Source organism: Mya arenaria, chromosome 1 (genome assembly GCF_026914265.1).
Source record: "Mya arenaria isolate MELC-2E11 chromosome 1, ASM2691426v1".
Classification (NCBI taxonomy): Eukaryota; Metazoa; Mollusca; class Bivalvia; order Myida; family Myidae; genus Mya; species Mya arenaria.
Genome location: NC_069122.1, coordinates 39,337,123 through 39,363,615, shown reverse-complemented (window position 1 = coordinate 39,363,615; position 26,493 = coordinate 39,337,123). Strand labels below are relative to the sequence as shown.

At 34.2% G+C, this 26,493-nt stretch overlaps 1 protein-coding gene across 1 annotated transcript; it reads left to right on the top strand.

Annotated features, from left to right (window-relative positions):
• Nucleotides 1-1,641: 1,641 nt before the first annotated feature.
• LOC128236599 (multiple epidermal growth factor-like domains protein 10) lies at nt 1,642-25,839 on the top strand. Its single transcript, XM_052951573.1, has 10 exons — nt 1,642-1,844; nt 4,030-4,069; nt 4,854-4,994; nt 5,320-5,448; nt 5,774-5,902; nt 6,975-7,103; nt 19,342-19,848; nt 20,766-20,922; nt 21,415-21,542; nt 21,805-25,839. The coding sequence occupies exons 1-10, from the start codon at nt 1,818-1,820 to the stop codon at nt 22,452-22,454; spliced, it is 2,037 nt and encodes a 678-aa protein (XP_052807533.1). The 5' UTR covers nt 1,642-1,817; the 3' UTR covers nt 22,455-25,839.
• The last annotated feature ends 654 nt before the right edge of the window (nt 25,840-26,493 follow it).

Below are 26,493 nucleotides of genomic sequence, written 5' to 3'. Positions count from 1 at the left end.
TAACATAAAATTATTTTAACATGTTGCAAGGAAAGGTTATCGTTGAATTAATTGGATTTAGTAATAAAATGATAAGTTTTGAAATATTTTCTTTTCAGAAATGGGTAAAACAATTTTACCATTAAGGAGCACTACTTAACGGCTTAAAATGAAAACCGTAATAAGGCATCAGAAAGAGCGATACATTACCAGTCAGGCGAGTAGCCTATACGCTGGATATACGGTTGGATCCACATAATTCTGACAAAAAAAGTTGCAGTATTCGTTCTTTACAATACTTGCTGTTACAGGCATGGGCATTGAAATTGAAAGAAAAAGGAATCATTTATTGATTTACTATCCTAACACTGTCCATTTATCAGTACTAAATTAAGCACATCAGAACGCCAAGGATGCAGCAGATTGCATCATTGTTTTCAAACATTTAAGGGGGTGCACGCCCCCAGACCCCCCTAGCACAACTATGAACCCACATGAATAGAGGGCTAGCTGATAGCTATGTGTATTTTTAAATAGTTTATGCATGCATAGTTATATTGTTCTTCATTTGTATATATAATGACCATATAACATCAAATGAGACTGCTCTTATGTATTTGGACGAGACAGCATTTTGATGCACAGAATACACAAAATACACAATAGAAATATCATATTTAATTATATTGAAGAAAATCATCTATAACAATTGTAAGTGGTTGATATAGTTCTAATAGCTAAAGTTAAACTAAAAACCTCTGGACCATTGACTGGAATAAATGGGTTTTAAATGACTCGCTCATGTTTTTGGACCAAATATTAGTTTTCCCGGTAATGCATCTGAAAACACTTGTCATTAGTTTACTCTATGATATCGAACTTGCAGAAAAAAATAGAGTTATAACATAAAAAAAGTATTTTGGTTTAGTGGGTTCGAAACGACGCCGGTAAAGTCAAGAAAAAAAAAGAAAACAGCCGGCTAGTACACACGGTTATGGAGCTTTTAACAAAAGTGGCGGATATGTTCATCTGTTAAGGATAGGTTTATAACATCGCGGGATAATGTCAACCAACCAATCACGCAACACCGCTACTAACGCGATTGAAATTTGTGGTCTTTTAAGACGGTATTTGAGCAAATATCAAGATTTGCTGAAGGGTTCCAGCTTTCTTTCTTTTTACATTTCTTATGATTTGCCACACGTTTTTTCGTAGTTAAAAAGTGAATTTTACAAACCATGAGCGAGTTACTTTAACGCCGAGAGATATGCGGGTAATGTAAAGTGCCTTATCGAGGGTGAAAGTGCAAATTGAGGCAGGGCATTCCCACTAATTCGACAATATTCATATAACTATTTAGAAAAGTAAATGTAACTTTTTATAGGTAACATTCGACCTGTTCAAGTGATTTAAATACACAAAAGCTTTTGTGTTTGTTTAAATCCTTAAATAACTTTTTGCGAAGAAGTGAAAATATTGCTTAGTTTTATTTGTGAAACAAATTAACTTAAAGCATCAACTTATGTCATTCTCGATAACTTGAGTAATTTATAACTTGTTTGTGAAACTGGCCCCGAGTCTTAAATAAAAGGCGGTTTAAAATGCGACGTAAACTTTAAAGAACATATGCCTTAACAAAATAGTGCCCTTCCTTTATGAAACACGGATGCAGTAGCTAGATGAGTGCTTCCTTAAATGTTTGTTGAATTGCATAATTAGTTGGTTGCAGAAATCAGCTCTTTCAGTAGACGTATTTGATCTGCGCGTTATAAATTGAAATTATAAAGTTAAAATATAACAATAATATTAAACAGTGAACCTTCTTCTGAACAGAAACGATGAAGTGGATATATTTTTGTCTCATTGTAAGTTTTATTCATTTAAACATTATTTAACGCAGGCAACTCTATGCTCCGCCAATACCGACTGATTTTGTTTCCCCAGAATTTGCGAATGTAAATTGTAAGCTTGAAATTATTATATAATATGCATTAATCGGTCAATGCCTGGGTTCCAGACTGTTTTAAGTGTTTTTCTGGGGTCAAATATAAAATTTATATCGCTGAATACAAAATGACTAAAAGTTAGAACAGACTTTAATAAAACAATTTAAAGCAAGTACGAATATGCCAATCTATTGACCAAAACTTGTCTCTGTTCGAACATTAATAAATTCATTGATTTTAACATAAACGTAAGTGTTCTTGTGTATCTTATTTATTTTGCTTGAAACAATTATGTATTTTTTTCTATTTTTTTTTTTGCTAAAATTTATTATACAAACCAACAAATAAATAAGCCATATTACAACGTTTGTTGAAAGAATGTTCATAAAGAAATACAGATCTAGGACCCAAAATCTTTAAACTCTTTTGTTTCAACATAGGAAAATATGTAGTTAGAGCACTTTGGAATTTAAAGCGATGCGGTCGATGACGTTTATCCATTATACTCCCCAATTCCCGTCTATTTTGCAAGGTATTCTTGTATTACAATCTGTTATTTCGGTTTGATGATAACTGTTAATGCAGAAATATAGAAGGGTGTTTCGGGGTTAGAGACGCTCAGCGCAAAACTAGCACAACTTATACACGATCGTCATTGTTACAGCGCTAAGGCCATGGCAAGAATTTCTCTGTTAATCGTCATCTGGCTTATAGGTTCTGGGTCTCCTAGCTATAGTTACAATAAAAGCAAAGAACTCCGTGTACATGTGTGTTTTATATTAATATAAAAATACCCCCCCCCGCCCCGCCCCCGATTCCCTGTATTCCCGAAAATTGAAAAGAAAGATCAATTCATAATTGTTAACCGCTTAAAGTTTATCTCGGTTTAAACTAACAGAAAGTACATACACTAAATCATTGCCGTCGAATAATTGTTATAGACGTAGATGAACACATTGTGACAATATCAAGTATAGGTAAGAGTTTATTAAGTAATTTCTTCGTGAATAAGTAACTTAGGAAGCAAAGCGCCGTAACAGTAGTGTAGAAGTTTTAAAATATGAATTGCACTGTGATGTAGATTGTACTTAAAGTGATGGTATCGACCTTATTACATATAATGATTACAATGTACATAATGACGGGCAATCTAATTTAATCCCTGTATAATAAATTCAAATACATTTGATATAAAACATTATATAATCAATCCTAGTTCACATGTTGCGACCCATAAAAAATGTTCATTGTCTGATTTTCCTTTCTTCCCATTGATGTAGTTAATAGCAACTTATTTATGCAAGTAACAATCCTAGATACACAAACAATGCTTCTGAATGCGGTCTCTATAACTAATCTATATCATATTCCGAGGAACAAAACATTAATTTGGTGTGGCCGTACAGCAGAAATGAATACTCTCTTTGCCAATGCAGCTCTGAACAACCAGTACTTTACCCTTCATTTAACTCCGATATAAAATAAATCATTTTATTATCAACAAGTTGAATTTTTCATTGTAAGCTGTACTTAGACACATTACGATTAAACATTCTATATCTGATCTTTATTACAAACGTAAGGTAAATTTACCTCTTTTCACATAAATTTATTTTTAAAAAAATGAAACGTTTATATTGTAAACAGTGTTAACAAGCCATCTAAAGTTGTTATTTAATTCGTCAATAGAGCTCGATAAATACCATTACAAAAAGTGTTTGATAAAAATCATGTTAATAAGTGATCGTAGTCAATGAAGTCGATTAATATCATTTGAATAAGTGTTCGATTCATAATAATGTTTACATTATTTCGTTATTTCGAAAACAAGTATCCTTTTTTGTCATTATGTTAACATCATTTCGAAAACAATTATCCTTTTTTGTCAAAATAGTTTGCAATGAGGGAACATGTTAATATGAACCATTCAATGTCCTAAGGAAAGCAGAAATGTGTGCCTGTATTCGTGAACATAAACATATATACTGACCAAAGCCGATAGTGGGACTTAAACATAAATATCAGGGCGCATTAGCTTCATATTTTTCCAACTATGATTAATTATTTTCCGTTTAAAGCATTTATTTTTTCCGTGATATTGCAGATATGGCAGACGTGGATGACAGTTGGTTCTTGGTGGCCGGGTAAATTACATTGCTGTATTCCCTACTACTTACTTTAGAACATGTTATGCGGCTCCAACAGCTAAGCTTAACAGGCTCACGAAACTTATTTTATTAAAGTGACACTCTTATTCAAAATCAATACAAACACATGTATAACAAACATACAAAGTCATTTTGAGTGATAAACCTTAAACTACTTACTAAACAATGCACTTTTGGAAAATATTAATTACTTACAACTAGATTATGATCGTGTATTTACTAGATGAAAACGCAAAACTATTAAATGATTGGTGAATGCTAAAATATTTACTGTGATCTACTATCATTTCATATGGTAGAAATACCGTTTTCTGCACCTTTCTTTCAAATTAAACTCGGTATCCCTCATTAGAACCATTGTTTTTGACATTTATTCATCCTTTTTGGTATATTAAAAAAAAAAATTGTTGTAATTCCATTTCAGAGTTAATATGCTTCTTTAACCCAATTGCGGAAAATGTGCTTCGCCAAGTAATAATCGTTTTTAAATAACCCATTTTTCGAAGAGAAATTAATTTTGAAAACTGTCACGAACCTCTATGTATCACAGTTACATGTATATGTCAAATAGATGAGGTAATGAGCATGTACTCATTGAACAACTTTTTAGCGACAGATTTCTCATAATGCACAGTTTCTTTTTTCCCGCTTGAAGAGTTTGCCTTGATAATGTTTAATATGAATTGTTTAAAAGTTTCATTGGTTTTTAAATTCTCCAATTTATTTCAAACCAAATATTGAAATTGATCCTGTTATAAAGGATATATAATCGGTATGAAGAAATGCCGCGAAAACGGTCAGTTTTACTGCAATGTTTCACGGAGGTGCATCTCCAAATCTGATGTTTGTGACGGATATAATGGCTGTTCTGGAGGGGAAGATGAATCCCCTCCTGCCTGCGGTAAGTCATCTCTGTCGACCATCTTATTTATCTGTTGGTAATGATATTAATATTGCACTTCACATTGAAAGTTGATTCAAATGCTATTCGTAGTTTATGATTATATCTAATACTAGTATTTGCGACGGTATTTAAAAGTATTGTTGCGGTCGCAAATAGGTTCAACGGTGAAGGGGTATCCCGAACAGTTTAAAGTATTTAAGGCCATCAAAATAGTATTTATCGAATGGTAATGATACATGTATTCCTATCTTAACACATAAAAAAATAAGTTTATATCATAGATATGTGACATTCGATGCTGCCATTTTCCTCTGTATTACAGCCATGGATGTATGCCTTAAAAAAGGCTTTCACGCCTGTAATGTTTCACAGAGGTGCATCCGCAAAGATAAAGTTTGTGACGGAAATACTGACTGTCCTAGAGGGGAAGATGAAACTCCCCCTGCTTGCAGTAAGTCATGTCTGTCGACCATCTTTTGTATGTGTTGGTAATGATATTAATATTGCACTTCACATTGAAAGTTGATTCAAATGCTATTCGTAGTTTATGATTATATCTAATACTAGTATTTGCGACGGTATTTAAAAGTATTGTTGCGGTCGCAAATAGGTTCAACGGTGAAGGGGTATCCCGAACAGTTTAAAGTATTTAAGGCCATCAAAATAGTATTTATCGAATGGTAATGATACATATATTCCTATCTTAACACATAAAAAAATAAGTTTATATCATAGATATGTAACATTCGATGCTGCCATTTTCCTCTGTATTACAGCCATGGATGTATGCCTTAAAAAAGGCTTTCACGCCTGTAATGTTTCACAGAGGTGCATCCGCAAAGATAAAGTTTGTAACGGAAATACTGACTGTCCTAAAGGGGAAGATGAAACTCCCCCTGCTTGCAGTAAGTCATGTCTGTCGACCATCTTTTGTATGTGTTGGTAATGATAATCATAATAATAATAATAATGAAGAGCAGATTGTCACTTGTTTCAAGAATATAGCCAAATCCCCTAGGTTATAGATACATTTATTTAATACTGGATTTTGCGACGGTATATACGGTTTGTAATGGACAAAAATAGGTACGTGGTTGAAAGGATTATCTTGAACCAAATAAGTATTTAAGACCATTAAAATTGGTATATATCGAAAGGTAATGCTAAATGCATTTCAATTTTGACACAATGTTATTGCGTACAACTGTGATATTCTACGCAGTCATTTTCCTCTTTATTATAGCCATGAAAGTATGCCTTGAAAAAGGCCGGTTTTTCTGTAATGTTTCACAGAAATGCATCCGCAGTGATAACGTTTGTAACGGAAATATTGACTGTTATAGCAAAGAAGATGAATCTCCTCCAATCTCTTAAAATCATATCGTGACGTTCACTTCATTTCATTACAATCATCCTAATAATAATAATAATAATAATAATAATAATAATAATAATGCAGTGCACATTGTAAGTAGATTAAAACAATGAGCGTGACAATTGCTATTCGTAATATATAATTATATTTTCTGCCAGAATTTGCGATGTAATATTCGGTTTTTAATGGTCGCAAATAAATTCAACGCTGAAGTTGTTATCATTAACCGTTAATAGTATTTAATACCATTTAAAATCACTTCTATATCAAATGATAATGATACTCGTATTCTTGTTTTGATACATAACTTTATTGCGTACAACACATAACTTTATTGCGTACAACACATCACTTTATTGCCTACAACACATAACTTTATTGCGTACAGCACATAACTTTATTGAGTACAACACATAACTTTATTGCGTACAACACATAACTTTATTGCGTACAACACATAAGTTTATTGCGTACAACAAATAAGGTTTTGCGTACCACACATAACTTTATTGCGTACAACACATAACTTTATTGCGTACAACACATAACTTTATTCCATACATTTGTAACATTCGATGCTGCCATTTTCCTCTTTTTTACAGCCATGGAAACATGTCGTCATAAAGGCTTCTACTTCTGCAACTGTAACCGGATGTGCATCCATTCGAACTATGTTTGTGATGGTAACAATCACTGTGCTAACGGAGAAGACGAAGTTCCTCTTTTCTGCAGTAAGTCATCTCTGTCGACCGTCTAACATGTAGTTTAAACTTTGTTTTAAAACGATTTGGATGAAAGTTAGATGAACTGTTACTAAATCAATCTCATTGGCGCGATGTTGTGCGAGAGAGTAACCTTGTCTTGTAAGGGAAAACGGAGTACCCGGAGAAAACACATTTGTCTACCTTGGTGACCACCAACCAAACTTACATACGCTCAGGCAGGGAATCGAACGATGGAAGCTTTGTTGTGAAGCGACTGCGCTAACCGGACAACCTGTTGATAATATTTGAAAACTTTTAAGTGCAAATATATTAAGCAATACAAATGCTACTTGTTATACAATTTTTATTTTTAAAATATACTGTCTTTAACCAATAATACTTTACGGATAATTGTATTTGCGACGGTACTCTCGGTTTATAATTGTCGCAAATATTTTAAATTTATAATATAACCTTTACGTATTTCATGTTTCCTATGTCAATGCTGAAACATTATTCTGTCTTGTAAGGATGCAGCCACAAAAAAAAAAAAATAATCAAACACGCTTTATAAAAAGCATAGCTATTAGTCAATGTTAAATGTATTTTACTATTATTAAGGGTATTGTTGCCAAAAAAAGGCATTTTGCGTTATGACTTTTACATCTTTCTTTCTTACTTGTAGAGTACATCTTGCTTCGTTGCATCCTGAATTTGTTATTCGAGCAACTGCATTGCTAGCTTCGTGAAAGTTTATTTTTAATTTTCTAATCGTGGTTAAAGATACACTCTTTCTCCCACGTATGATTTATCACAATTAATACAGTTGTTTTAATATAGCGAAAAGGGTGAATTAATGTGGAAAACAATTGTTTTTATGAAAGATACCGAGTATAACTTGAATGAAAGGAGCAGGAAAGACGGTATTTCTACCTTATAAGACGATAGTCATAGTTAATCTTTTAGCACTCACCAATCATTTAATATTTTTGCGTTTTCAGCTATTAAATACATGGTTACAATATTGTAATCGGTAATTAATATTTTTCATAAATGCACTATTTAGTAAGTAGTTAAAGGTTTATCAATCAAAAATTATGTTTGCTATACAAGTGTACGTATTAAATTTAAATAAGAGTGTCACTTTAATCTAAGTTTTTACTCAAGCTATCTTTTAGCTTACTTTCTGGCTCACTTATGTCGATAGTTTTCGTCTATTTACGTACAATTTTCTGAAATTACGCCCAAAAGGAGTTGTGTGGCTTGCTATGAAGTGTTTGTTCAGAATTGATAATCGATTAAAACTATTTTACGCGAATTTAAACACACATATTAGCATCAAGTTTGAAAAATAAACTGAATTGAATATATATCTTCAAATAAGCAAGATGTACATGTAAGAAAGCAAGATGTACATATCAAAATGCAAGATGTACAAGTCAGAATGCAAGATGTACAAGTCAGATTGCAAGATGTACAAGTCAGATTGCAAGTTGTACAAGTCAGATTGCAAGATGTACTAATCAGATTGCAAAATGTACAAATAAAAATGCAAGATGTACAAATCAGATTGAGAGATGTACAAGACAGATTGCAAGATGTGCAAATCAGATTGCAAGATGTACAAATTAGAATGCAAAATGTACAAGTCAGATTGAGAGATGTACATATCAGATTGCAAGATGTACAAATCAGAATGCAAGATGGACAAATCAGAATGCAAGATATGCAAGTCAGATTGCAAGACGTAAAATCAGATTGCAAGATGTACAAATCAGAATGCAAGATGTACAAGTCAGAATGCAAGATGAATGCAAGATGTACAAGTCAGAATGCAAAATCTACAAGTCAGAATGCATGATGTACAAATCAGAATGCAACATGTAAAATTTAGATTGCAAGTACAAATTAGATTGCAAGATGTACAAGTCTGATTGCAAGATATACAACTCAGAATGCTAGATGTACAAGTCAGAATGCAAGATGTACAAATCAGATTTCAAGATGTACAAGTCAGATTGCAAGTTATACAAGTCAGATTGCAAGATGTACAAGTCAGATTGTAAGTTGTACAAGTCAGATTGCAAGATGTACAAGATAGATTGCAAGATGTACAATTCAGAATGCAAGATGTACAAGTCAGAATGCAAGATGTACAAGTCAGAATGCAAGATGTACAAGTCAGAATGCAAGATGTACGAATCAGATTGCAAGATGTACAAATCAGAATGCAAGTGGTATATGTCAGAATGCAAGATGTGCAAGTCAGAATGAAAGAATGCAAGTGTTACTAGTAAGAAAGCAAGATGTACAAGTCAGAATGCAAGATGTGCAATCAGAATGAAAGAATGCAAGTGTTACTAGTAAGAATACAAGATGTACAAGTCAGAATGCAAGATGTACAATTCATAATAAAAAATGTACAAGTTAGATTACTAGATGTACAAGTCAGATTACTAGATGTACAAGTCAGATTACTAGATGTACAAGTCAGATTACTAGATGTACAAGTCAGATTGCAAGATGTAAAAGTCAGAATGCAAGATGTACAAGTCAGAATGCAAGATGTACAAGTCAGAATGCAAAATGTACAAGTCAGAATGCAAGTTGTACAAGTCAGAATGCAAAATGTGCAAGTCAGATTGCAAGATGTACAAGTCAGATTACTAGATGTACAAGTCACATTACAAGATGTACAAGTCAGAATGCAAAATGTACAAGTCAGATTACTAGATGTACAAGTCAGATTACAAGATGTACAAGTCAGAATGCAAGATGTACAAGTCAGAATGCAAGATGAACAAGTCAGAATACAAGATGTACAAGTCAGATTGCAAGATGTACAAGTCAGAATACAAGATGTACAAGTCAGAATGCAAAATGTACAAGTCAGATTACTAGATGTACAAGTCAGATTACAAGATGTACAAGTCAGAATGCAAGATGTACAAGTCAGATTGCAAGATGTACAAGTCAGAATGCAAGATGTACAATTCAGATTGCAATATGTACAAGTCAGAATGCAAGATGTACAAGTCAGAACGCACGATGTACAAGTAAGAAAGCAAGATGTACATGTAAGAATGCAAAATGTACAAGTCAGAATGCAAGATGTACAAGTCAGAATACAAAATGTACAAGTCAGATTGCAAGATGTACAAGTCAGAATGCAAAATGTACAAGTCAGATTGCAAGATGTACAAGTCAGATTACTAGATGTACAAGTCAGATTACAAGATGTACATGTCAGAATGCAAGATGTACAAGTCAGATTGCAAGATGTACAAGTTAGAATGCAAGATGTACAATTCAGATTGCAATATGTACAAGTCAGAATACAAAATGTACAAGTCAGAATACAAAATGTACAAGTAAGAAAGCATGATGTACATGTAATAATGCAAAATGTACAAGTCAGAATGCAAGATGAACAAGTCAGATTGCAAGATGTACAAGTCTGATTGCAACATGTACAAGTCAGAATGCAAAATGTACAAGTCAGATTGCAAAAAGTGCAAGTCAGAATGCAAGATGTGCGAGTCAGATTGCAGGTGTACAAATCAGAATGCAAGTGGTACATGTCAAAATGCAAGATGTGCAAGTCAGAATAAAGGAATGCAAATGGTATTAGTAAGAAAGCAAGATGTATAAGTAAGAAAGCAAAATGTACAAGTCAGATTACAAGATGTACAAGTCAGATTGCAAGATTTACAAGTCAGGATGCAAAATGTACAAGTGAGAATGCAAAATGTACAAGTAAGAATGCACGATGAAAAAGTCAGAATGCAACATGTACAAACATTGTACATGTTGCATTCTGACTTGTACATGTTGCATTCTCACTTGTACATGTTGCATTCTGACTTGTACATTTTCCATTTTGACTTGTTAATCTTGCATTCTGACTTGCACATCTTCCATTCTCACTTGTACAACTTGCAATCTGACTTGTACATCTTGCAATCTGACTTGTACATCTTGCAATCTGACTTGCACAACTTGTAATCTGACTTGTACATCTTGCAATCTGACTTGTACAACTTGCAATCTGACTTGTACATCTTGCAATCTGACTTGTACATCTTGCAATCTGACTTGTACGCACAAGTCAGATTGCAAGATGTACAAGTGAGAATGGAAGATGTACAAGTCAGAATGCAAGATTAACAAGTCAGAATGGAAAATGTACAAGTCAGAATGCAAGATGTACAAGTCAGAATGCAACATGTACAAGTCAGAATGCAACATGTACAAGTCAGAATGCAACATGTACAAGTCAGAATGCAACATGTACAAGTCATAATGCAACATGTACAAGTCAGAATGCAACATGTACAAGTCAGAATGCAAGATGTACAAGTCAGATTGCAAGCTGTACAAGTCAGATTGCAAGATGTACAAGTCAGATTGCAAGTTGTACAAGTCAGATTGTAAGATGTACAAGTCAGAATGCAACATGTACAAGTCAGAATGCAAAATGTACAAGTCAGATTGCAAGATGTACAAGTCAGATTACAAGATGTACAAGTCAGATTACAAGATGTACAAGTCAGATTGCAAGATGTACAAGTCAGATTACAAGATGTACAAGTCAGATTGCAAGATGTACAAGTCAGAATGCAAGATGTACAAGTCAGAATGCAAAATGTACAAATCAGAATGCAAGATATACAAGTCAGAATGCAAGTTGTACAAGTCAGAATGCAAGATGTACAATTCAGATTGCAATATGTACAAGTCAGAATACAAAATGTACAAGTCAGAACGCACGATGTACAAGTAAGAAAGCAAGATGTACATGTAAGAATGCAAAATGTACAAGTCAGAATTCAAGATGTACAAGTCAGATTGCAAGATGTACAAGTCAGAATTCAAGATGTACAAGTCAGATTGCAAGATGAACAAGCCAGATTCCAAAAAAGTGCAAGTCAGAATGCAAGATGTACGAGTCAGATTGCAGGCGTACAAATCAGAATGCAAGTGGTACATGTCAAAATGCAAGATGTGCAAGTCAGAATGAAAGAATGTAAATGGTACCAGTAAGAAAGCAAGATGTATAAGTAAGAAAGCAAGATGTACAAGTCAGATTACAAGATGTACAAATCAGATTGCAAGATGTACAAGTCAGGATGCAAAATGTACAAGTGAGAATGCAAAATGTACAAGTGAGAATGCACGATGAAAAAGTCAGAATGCAACATGTACAAACAAGATGCACAAGTCAGATTGCAAGATGTAAAAGTCAGATGGCAAGTTGTACAAGTCAGATTGCAAGATGTACAAGTCAGATTACAAGTTGTACAAGTCAGATTGCAAGATGTACAAGTCAGATTGCAAGATGTACAAGTCAGATTGCAAGTTGTACAAGTGAGAATGGAAGATGTACAAGCTAGAACGCAAGATGTACAAGTCAGAATGCAAGATTTACAAGTCAGAATGGAACAAGTACAAGTCAGAATGCAACATGTACAAGTGAGAATGCAACATGTACAAGTCAGAATGCAACATGTACAAGTCATAATGCAACATGTACAAGTCAGAATGCAACATGTACAAGTCAGAATGCAACATGTACAAGTCAGAATGCAACATGTACAAGTCAGATTGCAAGCTGTACAAGTCAGATTGCAAGATGTACAAGTCAGATTGCAAGTTGTACAAGTCAGATTGCAAGATGTACAAGTCAGATTGCAACATGTACAAGTCAGAATGCAAAATGTACAAGTCAGATTGCAAGATGTACAAGTCAGATTAAAAGATGTACAAGTCAGATTACTAGATGTGCAAGTCAGATTTCAAGATGTACAAGTCAGATTACAAGATGTACAAGTCAGATTGCAATATGTACAAGTCAGATTACAAGATGTACAAGTCAGATTGCAATATGTACAAGTTATTATGCAAGATATACAAGCCAGAATGCAAGTTGTACAAGTCAGAATGCAAGATGTACAAGTCAGATTACAAGATGTACAAGTCAGATTACAAGATGTACAAGTCAGATTGCAAGATGTACAAGTCAGATTACAAGATGTACAAGTCAGAACGCAAGATGTACAAGTCAGATTACAAGATGTACAAGTCTGATTACTAGATGTGCAAGTCAGATTGCAAGATGTACAAGTCAGATAACAAGATGTACAAGTCAGATTACAAGATGTACAAGTCAGATTGCAAGATGTACAAGTCAGAACGCAACATGTACAAATATGAATGCAAAATATACAAGTCATGTCAGATTGCAACATGTACAAGTCAAGTCAGATTGCATGATGTACAAGTCAGGTTGCAAGATGTACAAGTCAGAATGCAAAATGTACAAGTCAGATTGCAAGATGTACAAGTCAGATTGCAAGATGTACAAGTCAGAATGCAAGATGTACAAGACAGAACGCAACATGTACAAGTCTGAATAAAACATGTACAAGTCAGAATGCAAGATGTACAAGTCTTTTTTTAAACACTGCGGGAAAATAATCAGGTTCAATTTGGTAAAAAGCTGACAAAATAATACAATACCCAATCAGGCAAAGAATAAATGGTACAATTTAGGGATTGAAATTCAGACAAAAAACATTATCGATTATCGGAAATAATCGTATGTGCAAAGTCGATTTATTTTCAATTTCATATACGAAACTGATGTTTTTTTTAAAGAAAAAAGATATGTTGCCTACATGTACATTTGTTATTTAAATATTTATAAAAATGACTTTCTGAATCATTCGGCAGACTGGAACTACAATGCTAGCCTAATTGGTCATAATTTAAAGATAATATTGATATGGTCTTATTCTTTTAATAAGAAACTTCTTTTCTGGATGTCATTATATGGATTTTGCTGAAAGAAAGTAATTTATAATTATTAGAGATAAAAATATCGTAATCGATTATTGTCGATATTTTAGAGGCAACGATCAATGTTAAGCAGTTCTCTATTATCGTTTAACCCCTTGTACACATTGATTAATCGATATATATTACTTTTAAACCTTAACTCTTGTTCCAAAGCTCTCATGTTTGCACGCGAAAATTATCCACTCAGCAATGTGTGTCGCAAAAAACCCGTTTTTGGGATCCAGCTAATTCCCTTCGTCTTTTTCTCTTTATGTAATGGGTTTGTTTCTGCACTTTTCAAAATAATAAAAAATGTTTTATAGTTGTGATTTCTTCAACACTATAGCTAATGGATATTTAATATATGGGTTTTTTATGGTGTTTATAGGTTTGTGTCTCACGTTCATTGTCTGTTGTCTGTTTTTGGTGATTGTATTAGTGCATGTGGTGTTTATAGGTTTGTGTCTCACGTTCATTGTCTGTTGTCTGTTTTTGGTGATTGTATTAGTGCATATGTTGTTTATAGGTTTGTGTCTCACGTTCATTGTCTGTTGTCTGTTTTTGGTGATTGTGTTAGTGCATGTGTTGTTTATAGGTTTTTGTCTCACGTTCATTGTCTGTTGTCTGTTTTTGGTGATTGTATTAGTGCATATGGTGTTTATAGGTTTGTGTCTCACGTTCATTGTCTGTTGTCTGTTTTTGGTGATTGTATTAGTGCATGTGTTGTTAATAGGTTTGTGTCTCACGTTCATTGTCTGTTGTCTGTTTTTGGTGATTGTATTAGTGCATGTGGTGTTTATAGGTTTATGTCTCACGTTCATTGTCTGTTGTCTGTTTTTGGTGATTGTATTAGTGCATGTGGTGATTATAGGTTTGTGTCTCACGTTCATTGTCTGTTTTTGGTGATTGTATTAGTGCATGTGGTGTTTATAGGTTTGTGTCTCACGTTCATTGTCTGTTGTCTGTTTTTGGTGATTGTATTAGTGCATGTGTTGTTTATAGGTTTGTGTCTCACGTTCATTGTCTGTTGTCTGTTTTTGGTGATTGTTTTAGTGCATGTGGTGTTTATAGGTTTGTGTCTCACGTTCATTGTCTGTTGTCTGTTTTTGGTGATTGTATTAGTGCATACGGTGTTTATAGGTTTGTGTCTCACGTTCATTGTCTGTTGTCTGTTTTTGGTGATTGTATTAGTGCATATGGTGTTTATAGGTTTGTGTCTCACGTTCATTGTCTGTTGTCTGTTTTTGGTGATTGTATTAGTGCATATGTTGTTTATAGGTTTGTGTCTCACGTTCATTGTCTGTTGTCTGTTTTTGGTGATTGTATTAGTGCATGTGCTGTTTATAGGTTTGTGTCTCACGTTCATTGCCTGTTGTCTGTTTTTGGTGATTGTATTAGTGCATGTGGTGTTTATAGGTTTTTGTCTCACGTTCTTTGTCTGTTGTCTGTTTTTGGTGATTGTATTAGTGCATACGGTGTTTATAGGTTTGTGTCTCACGTTCATTGTCTGTTGTCTGTTTTTGGTGATTGTATTAGTGCATGTGGTGTTTATAGGTTTGTGTCTCACGTTCATTGTCTGTTGTCTGTTTTTTGTGATTGTATTAGTGCATATGGTGTTTATAGGTTTGTGTCTCACGTTCATTGTCTGTTGTCTGTTTTTGGTGATTGAATTAGTGCATATGGTGTTTATAGGTTTGTGTCTCACGTTCATTGTCTGTTGTCTGTTCTTGGTGATTGTATTAGTGCATGTGGTGTTTATAGGTTTGTGTCTCACGTTCATTGTCTGTTGTCTGTTTTGGTGATTGTATTAGTGCATATGGTGTTTATAGGTTTGTGTCTCACGTTCATTGTCTGTTGTCTGTTTTGGTGATTGTATTAGTGCATGTGGTGTTTATAGGTTTGTGTCTCACGTTCATTGTCTGTTGTCTGTTTTGGTGATTGTATAAGTGCATGTGTTGTTTAAAGGTTTGTGTTTCACGTTCATTGTCTGTTGTCTGTTTTTGGTGATTGTATTAGTGCATGTGTTGTTTATAGGTTTGTGTCTCACGTTCATTGTCTGTTGTCTGTTTTTGGTGATTGTATTAGTGCATGTGTTGTTTATAGGTTTGTGTCTCACGTTCATTGTCTGTTGTCTGTTTTGGTGATTGTAATAGTGCATATGTTGTTTATAGGTTTGTGTCTCACGTTCATTGTCTGTTGTCTGTTTTGGTGATTGTATTAGTGCATGTGTTGTTTATAGGTTTGTGTCTCACGTTCATTGTCTGTTGTCTGTTTTTGGTGATTGTATTAGTGCATGTGTTGTTTATAGGTTTGTGTCTCACGTTCATTGTCTGTTGTCTGTTTTTGGTGATTGTATTAGTGCATGTGGTGTTTATAGGTTTGTGTCTCACGTTCATTGTCTGTTGTCTGTTTTTGGTGATTGTATTAGTGCATATGGTGTTTATAGGTTTGTGTCTCACGTTCATTGTCTGTTGTCTGTTTTTGGTGATTGTATTAGTGCATGTGGTGTTGATAGGTTTGTGTCTCACGTTCATTGTCTGTTTTTGGTGATTGTATTAGTGCATATGTTGTTTATAGGTTTGTGTCTCACGTTCATTGTCTGTTGTCTGTTTTTGGTGATTGTATTAGTGCATGTGTTGTTTATAGGTTTGTGTCTCACGTTCATTGTCTGTTGTCTGTTTTTGGTGATTGTATTAGTGCATATGGTGTTTATAGGTTTGTGTCTCACGTTCATTGTCTGTTGTCTGTTTTTGGTGATTGTATTAGTGCATGTGGTGTTTATAGGTTTGTGTCTCACGTTCATTGTCTGTTTTTGGTGATTGTATTAGTGCATATGTTGTTTATAGGTTTGTGTCTCACGTTCATTGTCTGTTGTCTGTTTTTGGTGATTGTATTAGTGCATGTGTTGTTTATAGGATTTTGTCTCACGTTCATTGTCTGTTGTCTGTTTTTGGTGATTGTATTAGTGCATATGGTGTTTATAGGTTTGTGTCTCACGTTCATTGTCTGTTGTCTGTTTTTGGTGATTGTATTAGTGCATGTGTTGTTTATAGGTTTGTGTCTCACGTTCATTGTCTGTTGTCTGTTTTGGTAATTGTATAAGTGCATATGTTGTTTATAGGTTTGTGTCTCACGTTCATTGTCTGTTGTCTGTTTTTGGTGATTGTATTAGTGCATGTGGTGTTTATAGGTTTGTGTCTCACGTTCATTGTCTGTTGTCTGTTTTTGGTGATTGTATTAGTGCATGTGGTGTTTATAGGTTTGTGTCTCACGTTCATTGTCTGTTTGTGGTGATTGTATTAGTGCATTTGGTGTTTATAGGTTTGTGTCTCACGTTCATTGTCTGTTGTCTGTTTTTGGTGATTGTATTAGTGCATGTGTTGTTTATAGGTTTGTGTCTCACGTTCATTGTCTGTTGTCTGTTTTGGTGATTGTATTAGTGCATGTGGTGTTTATAGGTTTGTGTCTCACGTTCATTGTCTGTTGTCTGTTTTTGGTGATTGTATTAGTGCATGTGGTGTTTATAGGTTTGTGTCTCACGTTCATTGTCTGTTGTCTGTTTTTGGTGATTGTATTAGTGCATGTGTTGTTTATAGGTTTGTGTCTCACGTTCATTGTCTGTTGTCTGTTTTTGGTGATTGTATTAGTGCATGTGGTGTTTATAGGTTTGTGTCTCACATTCATTGTCTGTTGTCTGTTTTTGGTGATTGTATTAGTGCATATGGTGTTTATAAGTTTGTGTCTCACGTTCATTGTCTGTTGTCTGTTTTTGGTGATTGTATTAGTGCATGTGTTGTTTTTAGGTTTGTGTCTCACGTTCATTGTCTGTTGTCTGTTTTAGGTGATTGTATTAGTGCATGTGGTGTTTATAGGTTTGTTGTTCAAGTTTATTGTCGTTTGGGCCCATGCCCTTTGCCCCTAAAACAGGGTTTATTTTTGCCACTGGGCTTGTCCCTGTAGTTTTCATTAAAGCATTAATGATCAAAATTATTTATATTTTACTTTTTTTCAAAAACGCATTCACCTACATCTTATATCTTATTTCAAAAAACATATTAAGTGAACATTCTGAAGAAAATTCAAAGACATAAAAGATGTAAACTAACTCAAAAAATAATAAAATGCACTCAATTTGCAAAGTCAATGGCCATACTTACATATCGTACAATAAAATTTGCATTTAAAGTTTGCTAAATGCAAATAAAGATAATAGCTTATTTTCTTTTCTTTAAAAGAAATACAAAGGAAAATAAAAAGGATTTAAATATTGGTATCAGTTGGGACAAGACTTACATATTTTCTTGATATAGGAGCTATTTTTTACAGACGTAAACCTTTTTTATTAAACTCGTTGAGTAAGACGCGTATTTATCCAAATCGAACGTTTCTTGTTGCAGTATTTCTACTTTCACTTTGGACAACATTTGAATGTTTTTCCAAATACGTCATTAAAACAAGGAAAGTCGATTGTAGCCGTCCAATGAAAACGCATCGTGTATTTAAGTCATAGCCGAGTGCGCGGTCAAGGTCAAAATTGCAAGAAGGTGATTCGAAGTGAAAGTAGAAATACTGCAACAAAAAACGTTCGATTCGGATAAATACGCGTCTTACTCAACGGGTTTTTAACGGTAGGAATGATATTTTAAGCTCCTCTTTGTAATTCACACGGGAAGTTTGCATGTTTGTCTGTTTTTTAAGTGTTTTAGGGGAGGAAAATCTGTTATTTTTTAACCTCCCAGTTCTTTCGTAATGGCAAATTTCAGCTTCTGGTTGGTGCTTTTTGTTTGAATATGCCGTAAAGGTCTTACTAGCATAAAGTTATATGTTTCATGTAGATGGGAATCTTACCTTATCAGAACAGTAAAAATTATTAGATTATCTCAATTTTTTAGGAACTATGCTCTATTGATTAAGTCCGTTTGGAATTGATGAGTTTTTGCACATGTTCACCTTATATTTATTTATATATTTTACTAATTTTCTTTCATGAAAAATTGTGGAATAATTTTTTAAATGACATGTATTCACTATCTTGACCGAAATAAATGAATAATAATAAAAATAATAGTGTTATTCGTGATGAATTTGGAGGTCATGATCCCGATTTCTGAAATGTTCATCACGAATGCACTATGATGTGTTACCACCTGTTGCGTCCATAGAAAGTATTGGTGTTTACGCAAGCGGGATCGCCGGGCGGATTATACTTTCATCATTTAGAAAGCCTCCAACGAAAATAAAGGCCAAAGTTATGTTACTTCTTGATGGAATTGTAAACTAATGCGTATCTGAATTACAGAAACATGGAAATTGGGCCAGAAAAATCAGCATTTTAATTCATTTACTTTTACCATCTAATTATTTTCAAACAGTCATCCTGTATTTGGTTTGATAAAATAATATAATGTTAAACTGTTTTCGTTTGCAGCTCTCCGAAAGCGCTGTGAAATGAAAAACATGACTTTAAGTGAAGGCTGCTTTGGTCGATGTAAACGCAGATTCTTTGGCGAGTCTTGCGAGAAAACTTGCAAAAAATGTTTAAATGGGATATGTAATAAAACAAATGGAATTTGTAAAGACTGTACACGAACGTATTTAGAAAATTGTTCACTAAAATGTGACCAAGGATGTGCTGAAAGAAAGGGTTCCCCGCAGTGTGACCGACACACTGGCAAATGCTTGAATGGCTGTAATCAAAATAGATACGGATATTATTGCAACGCAACTTGCGGTCACTGCAATAGTTCCTCCAATCCTCCATGCAATATTAACGGTGAATGTCTGCTTGGATGTGAGAACGGTTATTGGGGCAAGAAGTGCAACACTAAATGCAGTGCCAATTGCCAAGGTGACGAACATGGAAACCGATGTAATTCATCCACCGGCGAATGTATAAACGGCTGTACTAATGGGTGGAGTGATATATTCTGTTTGGGTAAGACTAATGTTCAAAACATTTACCGCCTTTCAAATTAAAGATATGTGGTTTTATCAAATGGTTTCAGATAAAGCTAGTTTGATAATGCAACGTTATGTTTATCGAAGCATTTCAGTGTCATTTGTTACAAAAAAGGTGATCAGAATTAAAGGGACTCTACACCAGATTGGCACCAAAAAAGTTTTTTTTCTGTAACGAATCTCAGGACAATTATCTAATAGAATGTGTTGCGCTTTGATATCATAGTTGTAAAAAAAGTACCAAAATGTAAAAATAAAATTGTTTCGGAGACCGGGTTCGAACCCATGTCGCCATAATTGCAGTCCAGCGTTGTATCCACTGAGCTACGATGGCTTTCTCTAATTGGGTGACATAATAACGCTTTACACCTACCTCGGTAATATCACGTGATAACACCGACTAGCCAATCACGCATAAGGAATGAAGTATACCTGGTAGACATACTCAGTAATATTTTTTAATGGAATATACGAAATAACTGCTAAACTTAAATAAATTGTAAACTATGTGCTACTTCAGTTAGTAAGTTTCAATGCATTGTACACTTCGATGCCAAGTTTATGTCAGTTTTCGACAATTTTATTTTTCGCTATTTTATCATACGGAGTACAGCCCCTTTTATATAATAATTATTAATAATTGTTAATTCTAAACGAGTATATTAAAATTGAATCAAATAGACTACCAGTCAACATTTTGTCATCATTCTTAAGCATAAACAGTGTGAGTGTCTAACTTCATCTAGCCAAAGTACAAAAGGAGAACATTACAAAAGATTCCAAGAGGGCTAACTTTAGATTGATCCTGTTATAAGGGGATTAAAAGAGTGTAAGAAAGTGGGGGCTGTCCCAGTCGTTTCTATTTTTGTTATAATGATCCATGTTTTTATCAAGCTTCTTTAGATGTCAGCAGTTTCCAAACAACGACAACTATATCAGACGAGAAAGAGAACGACGCCACGTCAAATACAACTTTGATAGTGATATCAGCTATGTTCACTGTGTCTCTGCTTGTTGTCGGAATTACCTGCTATTTATGGATTCGAAAAAGGTAGGGACGGAAGTGGCGATAACATGTATGGGTAACTCGATATGTTTTTGAATGTAAAAGTACACTCAGGGAAAATCGAATGTGGCAGACTTTAGATACACACGTGATGATTTAATGGTGGGAGCAAACCAGACGTTAACATACGTAACATAATACTCTGCTATTACAAGATAATAAAACATTTTGTCGCTTGCTTCTCTTTACAATCAACACTGTAAAATACGCGATGAAAAATAACTATACCAGACTTGATTTATGTTTGGTTATTACAAATTTGGATAAGTTATTAGGCACATCACATCTGAGGTTTAACTTGTCTGTTTACATGCTCTTTTGATTATTTTTGCGTTTTACAAGAAACCTATGCTTTGTTGTTTGTGTCGCATCATTAGATGACGATGAACATTTACATAATAGTAATTACTTAATATGCAAAGGGGAATTATTCTTCTATAAAGGTTAATACATTATTCTTGTTGTTTTGATATTCAGGTCTAACAGTCAGCAGAATGAAAGCATACAACCGCGCCGAGTATTTCGAGCTGTTGTTCCACCAGGCCAACAACCCTCCAGGTCTCGAAGACGGGAGAGCTCTCACGTGTACGCCGATGTTAATGAAGGTACTTACTCATGTGTTCGAATTTTACTTAAGACAAAATGTAAACTTGTTTTCTATGCCTCACATAACTATCGAACGAGTTGCACTGAAATCGGAGATCTATTTTTTTATATAGTTAATTGATTTTTTAGTTGCCGTAAAGAGGGTCTTCTGTAATACATATATATTGTGATTCTATCTTGATGATGCTAACTGCGGATATTTGTTAGGTACTACTGAATTTCGAATGGTTATTATTTTGTAACTATTTTCTTATATTATAGAAACCATGGATCATTATCATTACATCTGTGAGCAAAACCCACCAGATCACTATGATAAAATCAAAGATCGGCCGCCTTGCATTTGTCGTCAATGCGTTCGAGAGAGAGTGCTCCCTTTTCTGAACAGGCTGTCATCTGACTCGTCAGATACGACAGATGTTGAACCCTATGCTACAGGCGGCGGGAGCATACGGAGTAAACAAAGCATTCATAGCTACGTAAGCCATAGTGAATTAAATCCCCGACGGAGCGTCGTACAATATGACAGCGAAAGAGGAATAGTGCGTCCGAAAGAAGACTTAATGGTCGACAGTAATTCCCGACGGAGCGTCACAAAATCTGAAGGCAATAATGAACTTGGTAGTACGGACGACAAAAATCCCAGACGGAGAGTTACAAAATCAGAGGGCAACATTGAACTTGAGTGTACGCATGAATATTTGGACCTTGAAGCACTTTATCAAACAGCCAAGGCGGAAGACCGGCGAAAGCTAGCCGCTAAATATTTCGACGAGGGTGAAGAGGTGTTTGGTGTTTTAGGACAAATTGAATTGCATGATATTCATGCAAATGAGAGGGAAGAATGTGAACCGCTTAATGATGAATCTGAACATCAAATTGATGAACAAACAATTGATTCTTCTTTTTAGTCGACGAAAACATTTGTGCAAATGACAAATATTTGAAAAAATATGTCTACACGCTCATTTAAGATAACATGTATGTTGCCTTTGTCGGATAATAATGCAATGTGTACAGTTAAACTGTCATTTTGGTTATAGTGATACAGGGGTAAAGGTTTCCGCCTCTCACCCAAGAGGTTGTGGATTCGATCCCCATTAGTGGTACGTTTTCATGGCCTTTCAAACAGAAACTCAGACTGTTAGTGGTTCATATCAGATTTCAGATTTCATCGCAATCGAACTTGAATCAGTACAACTTATTTAATTTGCCAATGAAGTAGATTTTGTGAGAGCCGAGATTTATATATCTTCCTCGGTGGCCAGTGGTAGATGCTTTTCTCAAATCTAGAGTCAAGGAAAAAGAAATATTTTAAGTTATTGCTGGATTTTTGTTACTTTTGCACCGATCTACGTAAAAATAAAGATCTACACATTTCAATTTAAGAATGTCAAAAATAAATTTAGATCCGGAAAATACATACTTAAAATCGATAAAAAATAGTAGAAATGTATAGTTGAAAACCACAATTCGCAGATTGGCACTCGAAATAGTTTGTACTATTCTGAAGTTGTTTTAAAAATTAAGTTCAGTATATTAAAAGTGTATAATAACTTGAATTATGGTGTATATCTACTTTATTCAATTCAATTCTATTAATCAGGCGAATTAGAAGGAATTGCAAATGAGACAGGGTAAAAGTACCCAACATTATTGTATTCATGGCGAGTTTATATGTATAATTAACCAGGCAATTAGATATATTGTAATGTTTTTGCTTAAGAAGTTTCGAACAAATGATAATTAGTACAATAAGATTATTCTTGCAAATGTTAAGTAGAGACTAAATAATAAGTTTATCTCAATCTAGATTAGAAGATTTGAAGACTCAAATAGAGAAAAAAATTTATATGAATATAGCATGTCTTAGATTTAACCTTATTTAATCTCATTTAATATGAAAAGGCTCAGGGTAACGTTTGTATGCAAATAGACTTAAGATGAACGAAGTCCATCCCTATAACGTTTGAGCAGAGAAAATGTTATATATGTCAAGTCATAGAAGACGAATATCGTTTTTCTCTAGAATGTAGTTGGCATCTGATATTTTATATGTAGATATTTTGTTTTCTATACGTAGACCAAATATGCCAAATTTTATACAAATAGTTATTTTTGATAATAAATTGGTTAGAAATTTAAGTGTCGATGTTTACTATGTATTTTTAGTAAAAATCAGTTAACATATTTACGTCTTAAACCAGCACTGAGTTCAGTTAACGCTAACGGGCGCTCACGTAAGCTAACTGTGTTGTTTAAAGCCCTGTTCGCACCGCAGAGCATACACTGCAAGCAGGGAACCTAATATCAAACGTTAGCAGCTAAATACCTTTAGTTAGCCATAACTTTACTCAAGTATTCTTTGTTTTTATGTACTTTGCTTATCATCTTAATTTGCATGTTTATTTTTTATAATTTCATATTACAATATGTTTAGTTACCTGCTATATTTATGAATATGATTAATTTTTATCATGCAGATACTTTAAAAGATATTCGATGTTGTACATATGTAAATGATTGATTTTAAGTGTACAGTTACATTTATCCGTCAGATATACAGCCGAACCCCCTCTGGCTCGAACTCCCAGGGACTGGCAAAAAATCCTCGAGACTCGGAAATTTCGAGCCTCGGGAGTGGTTACCTTCAGTATAAAGAAATCGGTCCTTTACATCGAGTTTGAGCCAAAGATGAATTCGAGCCAAGCGAGTAAGACCCGACGGGGTTCGACTGTATTTTCATTTATAAATATATGATACATTGTTGTGTAGTTACTCTTACCTAAAGCAAAAGAAATTCGATTTTAAACATTGACAAAATTCTATTATTATTAAAGGTGATATTGAACCGACTTTATTTCGATAACATAAATATAACAGCTTTAATCTTACTAGTTTGATTCAGGTAAGGCCAATATTCAGTAAGAATATTTTTGCAAATAATTCAGATGTTAAGTATTTTTTCCAAGGCTTCCTTCATTTTGTATATGTGGTTTAATGTAGGAACTTTAGGATTTATGTAATCATCACTATTATTATTGTAAGTTGGTGAAGCTTTCGTGTAAATATATCAATTCAAGAAAACAAATAAGCACAGAACAAACTAATATCTTCATAAACAAAAACTTAGATTGTCTGATATTTAACTAAAATACCATTAATTATTGAATATAGATGGTGACATCACATCCGGTTAGAAGACGTCATAATTGTGGAGTGAGTTTATGAGACGTCATTTTGTATTTAAAAACAGAAAGTGACGAACATTTTAAGAATGTTTTTTCATAAAATCAAGGCGAAATATCATGTTTTTTTTCTTATGATTATAATTGATAATGAAATACTTTGTTCAAATAAATTTTTATAATAAAAACAAAATGAGAAATAAATGTGTGAATTGCTGGAAAATTATCAATTTTGTTTTCAATTAAATTGTTTTCAATTACATGTAGCGACATTGTTACATTACACATGTGTTTTACAGAAAAATACGATATATTTGACTGGAACCAAGGTAAAGAATGTGAAAGAATTTTATATTCAGATAAGAAGTGTCTGATTTCACGTAACTATTCGTATAATTTGTATTGTTAATATTTATGGAAGATAATATATTTCTCCCACCTCAGATAGGTAGATCCAAAATTTAACCATGCTAAAAATTCTAATCTTGCCCACGGGCCAAGATGAAACAAGACCCCTTATGGAACTCCTTTTTTATTGTCATCACACAATTACCTCGCTGGTTGAAGACCGTCGTCTGTAGCAATATGGAAACCTTGTTTTGTGGTAATATTTAGAATGCTAATTAAATATTTCTCGCTTCAAATGGCACCATAAATAGTGCTTACATACCATTCAAGAAATAATGATGCACTCTCCTCAGAATTATTTGAAGACCGATTTGACTATTAACATAATGTCATTCACTGTGCGCTTATCCATGACATATCCATTTCACTACGCATAAAAAAAAATCCAATACATTTTTTTAACTGAGGTGGGAGAAAAAGCATCTACCATAGCCGCTCGTGTAAGATAGGTTCATCCCGACCCTCGCGCAGGGTGTTTAACGGAATACCGGTTAACCACGCTTCTGCAAAACAGCCTACGCTCGGGTCGGGATGAACCTATCTTACACTCTCGGCCATTGAAAATACTTATCACATATGTATGTAATCTAAATAATCCACATTCATTGCTTATTGTTTAATATGTATAAACACATACTAAGTACTTCATCTGTAAATACTATATCTGAATGTTATGTAAATAAATCTTGAATCTCTTGAATTGTTATTGTCCGACTTTGGGACGCATAACCGAAATACATTTTCATTAGCAATAAAAACACATTCCGAAAGTAATATTAATCCATGAGATCACACATTTGGTGCAACCTTTTCAAATATTTGAATTACTAGGTTACGTATACGAACGAAAATTAGTAAATCTATGAATAACAAGAGATGTTTGTCAAACATCATGCCCCCCCCCCCCCGAGCGCAATGTTGTCAGGATTATTTGGACAATTGATTGCATGGACCTCCAAGTCAAGTTTTAGGGCCATGGGTGCAGGCAGTGTTAAGTTATACAAGCTGTTTGCGTTCAAGCTCACTGTGACCTTGACCTTTGACCCGATAACCCCTTCACAGCTCAGGCCCAACTCCCTAGTCAAGATTAATTACCACAGGTCCAGGCTAAGTTGAGATATCACCACGAGAAGCTTTGCTAACTTATTCTGTTAAAGGTCACTGTGACCGTGGCCTATGACCTGAAGAAACCCCAAATCAACAGGGTTATCAACTAGTCAGGCCCAACCTTCTTGTCAAATTTGATTACCATATGTCCAGGAACTGTCGAGATTGCCTTCAAGGTCATGTGACCTTGACCGTTGACCTGATGACCCCAAAATAAATAGGGGTCATTTACTGGTCAGGCCCAACA

What these genes read in the sequence shown, in the direction of transcription:
- LOC128236599 (XM_052951573.1), top strand. Translation starts at nt 1,818, where the DNA reads ATGAAGTGGATATATTTTTGTCTCATT. An exon ending in AGTTGGTTCTTGGTGGCCGG is followed by an intron (nt 4,070 to 4,853) that starts GTAAATTACATT and finishes CCTGTTATAAAG; the next exon opens with GATATATAATCGGTATGAAG. An exon ending in GAGTGATATATTCTGTTTGG is followed by an intron (nt 19,849 to 20,765) that starts GTAAGACTAATG and finishes GTTTTTATCAAG; the next exon opens with CTTCTTTAGATGTCAGCAGT.